The sequence below is a fragment of the Gymnoscopelus microlampas genome (genome assembly GCF_963454915.1).
Source record: "Gymnoscopelus microlampas genome assembly, chromosome: 22".
NCBI classification, from domain to species: domain Eukaryota; kingdom Metazoa; phylum Chordata; class Actinopteri; order Myctophiformes; family Myctophidae; genus Gymnoscopelus; species Gymnoscopelus microlampas.
In genome coordinates this window covers 32,265,108-32,273,271 of record NC_139959.1, presented here as the reverse complement: position 1 = coordinate 32,273,271, position 8,164 = coordinate 32,265,108, and the positions used below count along the sequence as shown (strand labels likewise).

Here is an 8,164-nt window from a genome sequence, read left to right as displayed (position 1 = left end):
GTGCTATGAAGTATCAATGTAATTCAGGGTGCTGTGGATGAAAATGATATTTACAGTGGTGCCCTGAGCCCAAAAAAATACTGTACTGTGTATTGGCAGTGGTGTAAAGTAACTAAGTACATTTACTGAAGTACTGCACTTAAGTCAAATCTTTAGGTATTTTGACTTTACTTGAGTATTTCCAATTTTCAGTACTTTTACTTCTGCTCCACTACATCTCAGAGGCAAATATTGTACTTTTACTCCACTACAATTATTTGAAAACTTTAGTTACTAGTTACTTTGTAGGTTTTGATTATTATTACAAAACACATTAACCACTTAAACCCTTTATACATTTTGGCCATTTGAAAATAGCCGATCTACTAGATGCATCGCGATGCGACGCATTGTGAGCTTGTAGATCTGCTATTTTCAAAAGTTTTTTATACATTTGAAAACTTGTGAAATGGACAATCTGCATAATGAATACTTTAACTTTTGGTACTTTGAGTACATTTTGATACCAATGCTTTTGTACTTTTACTCAAGTACATTTTTAATTCCGGACTTCTACTTGTTACAGAGTATTTCTACATTGCGGTATTGATACTTTTACTTAGGTAAAACATGTGAGTACTTTTTCCACCACTGTGTATTGGTGAGTTCAACTGTAAATTAATGAGTCCCTAATGGCTGCTGTCCTACTGTCTATGAGTGAGTTCTACTGTCTTCTGTACAGTTAGTTCTACTCAGCAAGGAGGACATGGGGTCCCTCTAGTGGTGGAACCTAGAACTACACCTGATAGCTCAACAGGTGTTATGCAATACCTCTGTCTGTTAGTGTGATTTCTACTGTTTATTGATGAGTTCTCCTTTCAATTAGTGAGTTCTACTGTCTGTTAGTGAGGTCTAATGTCTACTGTCTGTCTATTAGGTAGTTTCACTGTTTATTAGTGAGTTCTACTCAGGGCTGCCAACATTGGACTGTCAGAATCCAGGAGATTTTGGGGGGTGCATGTAGATGTTTCATACTTTCATATTTAGCTTTTTGGAACCTACATTTCACACAGGGAGGCGTAATTCTTGGGCTCCATACGTGGGCTGAAACTTTGACCAAAAGGTTATGATGATTCTATGACGGCACGTTACTGACATCATAGTGCTGACATCATAGACTGGCCTCCTATATAAATGGTAGCATGTTCGTATAAGACTCTTTCACAGAGCAAGGCGGTAGAATAATTGTTTTACGTGGGGTGCTGATTGTCTGTCAAATGTCGCACTGTACAGTGAAGTTGCGAGTAAAGAAAAATATCATCAATGATCGTACTGCTGCTGTAGCTGTGGGCCACAAAGTGTACGCCTTTGGAGGTTACAATAGGGACTTTAGGAAACCTCCAGAAAACCAGCCCAATGTGTACGTCTTCAACACAGTGTCTCTGAGATGGATTACGTTGCCCCCAGCGACAACTACAAGAGGGGAACGCCCCCCTGAGGTATACTGTAGTCGCAGTCGCTATGCCCAAACAGCTGTGCTCATAGAAGATATCGTCTACATCTGGGGAGGACAGAAAATGGATGGACTTTGCAACAACACGCTTTATGCGTTTGACGTCGACACCCACAGATGGCTCAATTCTGATGTTTCTGGGACCGTTCCAGGGGTGAGGTGGTACCACTCAGCCTGTGCCTTGGGGAAGGTCATGTATGTCTATGGAGGAAGGACCACTTCCGGGACTAGACCCACTGATGACATCTACAAGCTGGACACCACCACAATGGTCTGGTCTTTGATAAACACCAGAGGCACTCCGCATCCTGCTACATTATGTCACTCTGCCACCATCATCGGGACAAAGATGTTTGTGTTTGGGGGGGCTGGGGCGGAGGTCCTCCACGTCCACAACAACATCAGTGCGTTTGACACCGAGACCAACTGCTGGCTGAGCACACCTTCTTCTGCACGACGTCTTCCAGATGAACGCTGGGGTCATTCAGCCTTTGCCTACAATGGAGAGTTGTACATATTTGGAGGTGGTGACTGCTGCGTTGGACATAAAACGTGCTGGGATGTGTGGAGATTCAGTCCAGAGACCTTCTCCTGGAAGGAGGTTAAGCCCAAGGTGAATGACCCGTTTTGGATGAAAAACGACTGCTGTTGCATGGTGGGAAATCGCGTCATCATCTTTGGAGAAGATGACGACACACCCAACGTGTACATCTTAGACTTAAGTCCTAGTCTTAAGACATTGAGCAAGCTAGCAGTTATTCAGAGCGGTCTGGAGCAATCAGAACTCCCACAAGACATCAGGTGGGAACTGGCAGCCATGACTGATGGAGAATTGGAGGACTCAGCGTAAAATGAATATTGTTTATATATTTGTTTTATTCTATGGGAGAAGAACTCTTCAACAAGGGTCATCAGAGTTACTATTTACCTTTTTTTTCTTTTGAAAATAGGCATTAACTCGTTGACTGCCAGAGTTAAAACATCGTCTATCATCCCCTTGCCAGCAAAAACAGCAATTTTACTGTACCTTTGAAAAATCATGGAATATTTTCCGCGACCTCCTTCCCCACGGAGATCGTCTCATTACACACATTAATGTTAAAAATTAAAAACCAAACAATTAAAAACCCACACATTATTATAGCATTGCATTGTCAACATTGCAAAACAAACATTATACACTTTCACTGGAAAGGGTTTACAACAATGCTTGCAGTGTTTGTTATTAACTGTTCCACAGCAGTAACAGACTCAAAACAGAGTCAGTCAACAATAACAAAATACACATTGCAATATTTGGACTGTGAGAATCAAGGCGTTTTCTTCGTACTCCCCTAGAAACCTTTTAATATAGTAGACGATGCGTGAGCTTGTAGATCTGCTATTTTCAAACATTTAGTACTTTTACTTTTGGTGCTTTAAGTACATTTTGATGCCAATACTTTTGTACTTTTACTCAAGTACATTTTTAATTCTGGACTTTTACTTGTAACCGAGTATTTTTATATTGCAGTATTGGTACTTTTACTTAAGTAAAGAATTTTAGTACTTTTTCCACCACTGTAGATTAGTCATTTCCTGTGTTCTGGTGAATTTGGGGAGTTTGATACCAAATCCAGGAGAAATCCAGAAGAAATGACAATCCAGGAGTGCTGCAGGATCCAGGAGGGTTGGCAGCCCTGGTTCAACTGTCTATGAGTGAGTTCGAATGTCTGTTAGTGAGTTCTAATGTCTATTGTCTATGAGTGAGTTCTACTGCCTTCTGTACAGTTAGTTCTACTGTCTGTTGGTGTAGAACTCTTCTACTCTCCATCAGCGAGGAGGACATGGGGTCCCTCTAGTGGTGGAACCTAGAACTACATCTGATAGCTCTACAGGTGTTATGCAATATACCTCGCAGAACATTAAGACTTTCACACAATTACATTTAACAGCAATCTGTCTAATGTCTATTAGTGAGTTCTAAATAATGTATACTGTCTATTAGTGAGTTCTAAATAATGTATACTGTCTATTAGTGAGTTCTAATGGGTCTATCAGTGAGTTCTACTGTCTATCAGTGAGTACTGTCTATTAGTGAGTTCAACTGTCTATGAGTGAGTTCTACTGTCTTCAGTACAGTTAGTTCTACTGACTGCCTTTAAAATGCAGCTAAAAACCCATTTGTTTCGCAAATATTTTGGTTTGTAATGTTGTTTATTTCTATGTATTGTTTATTTATGTATTGTATATTTATTTATAAACTCTATTTACTGTGATGTTCTTGCTTTATTTTATTTTATTTATTGTACACCTCCTTGTAATTATTTTTTTGAAAGGCACTTTATAAATACATTTACCTTACCTGGCTTAGTGTAAAACTTTTCTACTGTCCATCAGCGAGGAGGATATGGGTCCCTCTAGTGGTGAAACCTAGAACTACACCTGGTAGCTCTACAGGTGTTATGCAATACATTACAATTATATTTAACAGCAATCTGTCATAAGTCATGAGTCTTTAGTCTGACTGGAATTCAACGCCAAACGTCCTACTGTCTGTTAGTGTGAGTTCTAATGTTTCCTGGTGCACAAATAGTTCAACTTCAACTTCACCTTGATTTGTCTATCATTGACTGTACAACCAGGTTGATATTCAGATATATAACAATCCAAAGCATGTAATTTCCCCTAGCAGACCGTGAAGGAGTTTCAGTGCTTGAGTGTTTTCTTTTATACTTTGCTCTCCATCTATGCTTTTCTGTCTCTTTCTTCATGCAACTCTTTCATCTCATCTAAAGTGTCTTCATCTCACTGTGCTTCACCTATTTTTCTTCTTCTTAGAAATAAGTGTTTTCACAGAACAGGAGCAATATTATGCTACTTTCTAAATAACTTGTTATAATTTGAGCTCTTGTGTGCGCGTGCGTGCATGTTTCTCATCTCATCTAAAGTGTCTTAAATCTCACTGTGCTTCACCTCATCAGCTGTGGAGGAGGGGGGTGTGTGAAACTTAATTTTTGCTTCACAGTGGTCGTCTTCTCTTCTTGTAATTTAGTCCCTGAGCAAATCCAACCCTGACAACCAACTCAACTCTGATGCATGGAATGGAACTGGTGTGCAGTATGCTTCCTAATGCGAGGCTGTCAGTGCCTGTAGGCCGCTCTTGGGCTGCACCGGGGCAATCTGACCAGCAGGAGAAGCCAGCATCTTTGGCGGTGTCATCTGCTACCGTGAGTCAGCAGCAAGCAAGTGTCCTCTGTCTGTTGGCCACTCTTGCCGGCGACATCAGGTTGCAATCCTCTTGCCAGAATCTATCTATACATTCGAGGAATCTCTGTCTGTCTGCCTGTCTGTCTGTCTGTCTGCCTGCCTGTTCTTCATGTATCTCGTGAACCACTCTTTCGATCGATTTCACACTTGGCAGTTGCATTGCTGAGGACCTAAGGGAGTGCAGGGTCGAGTGTGAATTCAATTGGCTGAGCGGTTCTCCAGAACTGTCCCACTCTGAACGGCCACGCATCCTAAACGGTGGTCGTGCACCGAACAGGCCCACACACGACACACTCAAAGACAAGCTGTTCATGTTTTAAGGTTTTACACTGATGAAGAAACATAATAAATAAAAAAGTAAAAATTGACCCTAAGCGCTCACATGGTATTTAGCTGTTTAATATTATTTTCATTATTTTATTTTATTCATATTAAATGTTGGTATAGCACATTCAGCAATTTTCATTTGTTGTCTAAATGATTAAGAAATCATATAAATTCAGTAATTTCTTTCTCCAAAGATGCATTTTGTGCTGAGAAAGTGTGAATATCCTTGTCAAAATGAATCTTGATTTCTCAGGACTTCTGTTTTCAGAAAAACAATGGGTTGATCTGAGCAAGTGATACCTTACTGATCCTTTACTTTTATATGAAATGAAACCATGAAAATGCAAAACCTCCTTGATGACACAGCGTTTATTCATGATCAATGTTTTCCACAGTTTCTCAACTTCCCCATTGTTTAAAAACACATCACAAGGAAAGGAATACATAGCCCCAACATAGTTATCTTCATAGGCTTCAAAATAACATCATCAGCTTAGTTACTAAAGAACAATACAAACAGCAATAATGATGAACATCATCACATAATTACATCACTCAATAAATAAATTCATGTAATAAATATATTCGTACAGTTTTTTAGGACAGAATAAATTAAACACTGATAGTGCTGTATTAATAATTTTAAAACCAATAAATCAAGTGAAACATAAATAAACAGTCAACGTTTGAGACATTCATTCAAATGCTCAACAGAAATGCTGATTCATCCTCTTTCACTTCCGGGTTGACTCTAGAGATAGAAGTGGCTAGAGATGGAGACGCTGTGCTATTGGTCGGCTGGCCTGCTGAGCTGAGGTGCGACTGTACCATCCTCACTGGGATGAGGTAGGAGACGAGGAGACGGTAGAGGAGGCGGTAGGAGAGGAGGAAGAGGTGAGGAGGGAGAGGAGAGAGGGCGTAGAGGAGGAGACGGTGGAGAGAGGGGAGTTAGACTTGGCGTTCCTGCGTGCCGTCCTGTAATGAAAATAATACAGAAACAATGGCATAAGTATACGGTTATTTGAATGAATGAATGAATGAATGAATGATTTATGCTAGTGACTGATTGACTTACTCAAACTCTGCGATCTTGCGTCTCACCCAGGGAGCGTTGAACTGACTGCAAAACAACCCTTTCTCCGTCTGAAAACTGCAAGAACAAAAGAGTTTAGATGGATGGAAAGATGATTGGGTGAGTAGGTAGGTAGGAAGGTATATAGGTAGGTAGGTTTAGGTAGGTAGGTCTATAGATAGGTAGGTATATAAGTAGGTAGGTAGGTAGGTAGGTCGATAGGTATAGCCTCGTGTGGCCAGACTATATCACTGCGTGGATATGAGTCTGGTGCTTCTATGAGGAAGGTTTTTTTCCAAGGGGGGGGGGGGGGGGGGGGGTCAAAAGGGTTGCAGTCTCCCACATTTGAATACTGGGCCCTGATTGGTCACCCCAGACTTCGGGAGGGCACTTTTGCACTTTTTGCACTGGCAGATTTGTCTGGTCCCAGGCTAAGATAGGTAGATAGGTAGATAGGTAGGTAGGTAGGCAGGCAGGCAGGCAGGCAGGCAGGCAGGTAGGTAGATAGGTAGGTAGGTAGGTAGGTAGGTAGGTAGATAGATAGGTAGATAGGTAGGTATATCTTACATGATAGCATTAACACATGGAAGGTTCCTCCTCTGGACCAGATACCCTACGATAGGATCTTTGATCTCCTGTCTGCTTACTGTAGTACAGCAGGAGGACAGTTTCTCAGCTGTAAGAAAAGAACGAATGGTTAACATTTTGGCCATTTTGCTCTGACCCATATTGTTGTGGTTTAAATGCCCACAATGCAGTGGTTCCTATACTTACAAATGCCACCATCATGGTTCCAACTTAGGTTCTCAGGTACTGCCCTGGAACAGTTGGTTTTCTATCCTACCAGGACGTTAATTGCATTCACCTGGTGTGTAATTCAGTCTATTCAGGGGCCAGTTAGACATTATAGGATAGAAAACCAGCTGTACCAGGGGCCCCCTGAGGGCCAGAGTTGGGCATGACTGCTATAATGCTATCATAAACAACTCTACTACATACATATGGTAAAAACAAGGGCATATAAATCTTGATGTGACACTCATTTCCACGAAGGGGAGGCCAGAATGTGAGGAGTCATTCGATAGGAGTCTCCTAGACAGCCACCTCATCAGCATGCAATGTGAAATACATTTATTAAAATCCAGAACACATTCTACACAGATTATTTGTCAATTCTTGAGAGTGAGGACGAGTATAGAGGTCTGGTTGGTGGACAGGCCCTTAATTGCCATGGCCATATTCTGTATGTAGGCATGCCACGCTTATAGATACTCTAACATCAGTGGTTAAGCTGACTGGTTAAGCTGAGAATAGGAGGCAGTCCTTGTACAGAAAGCTGTTGACTGGTCTCCTTGGCCAAAGGACAGCAGCATGAATTTACGTCTAGACCCCCTGCTGTGGAGCCGGCCAGTCCAATACAACAGTTTAAATAGAATGAATAGTTATAAAGTTAAAAGGTTATACTGGCTTTTAAATATTTCCCTCACATAATATAAATACGTCTATACAGTACGGATACAAGAAGAGCGGGCACCTCGATGTAAAATGTGCTATTTTGTCCAAAATGTTAAAAAATACAATATTTGAAAAAAAGTAATGTAAAGTATACATGACTTGAACATTCACTGTACGTCACTATCAGACCTACATTTACCCTTCAACTTCTTGTTTATGCCCAAAATGACATGGTTATACGGGTTTTGTAGCAATTTGTAGCGATTGTAGAAATATTAGACCTTAATTATTGAATGCTCAATCATGTTCTAATCATGTAGACCTATACTTTACATTAGACTACTTAAGACCATTTTCCAAATATGTATATTTTTTAAATTTTGGACCAAATAGCAAATTTTACATGTTCGTCAGTGCCCACTCTTCCTGTGACCTAGTACTACAACACACTCACCAGCTGAGCCCACGTCGACCAGAGTCACCAGTACTGCGCACATCACAGCAGTCTTCAGCAGGATACCACAGAATGCCATTTTTGCTTGATAACAGATCTTAGTGTGAAAAGAATG

The 8,164-nt window shown here is 40.8% G+C and overlaps 1 protein-coding gene across 1 annotated transcript; it reads right to left on the bottom strand.

Annotated features, from left to right (window-relative positions):
* Nucleotides 1-5,419: 5,419 nt before the first annotated feature.
* On the bottom strand, nucleotides 5,420-8,164 carry LOC311039153 (uncharacterized protein). The gene is made up of 4 exons (XM_084048803.1): nucleotides 8,050-8,164; nucleotides 6,708-6,816; nucleotides 6,144-6,218; nucleotides 5,420-6,043 (listed from the first exon to the last, which is right to left on the bottom strand). Exons 1-4 carry the CDS (start codon nucleotides 8,126-8,128, stop codon nucleotides 5,902-5,904), a joined length of 405 nt encoding a protein of 134 aa, XP_083904929.1. The 5' UTR covers nucleotides 8,129-8,164; the 3' UTR covers nucleotides 5,420-5,901.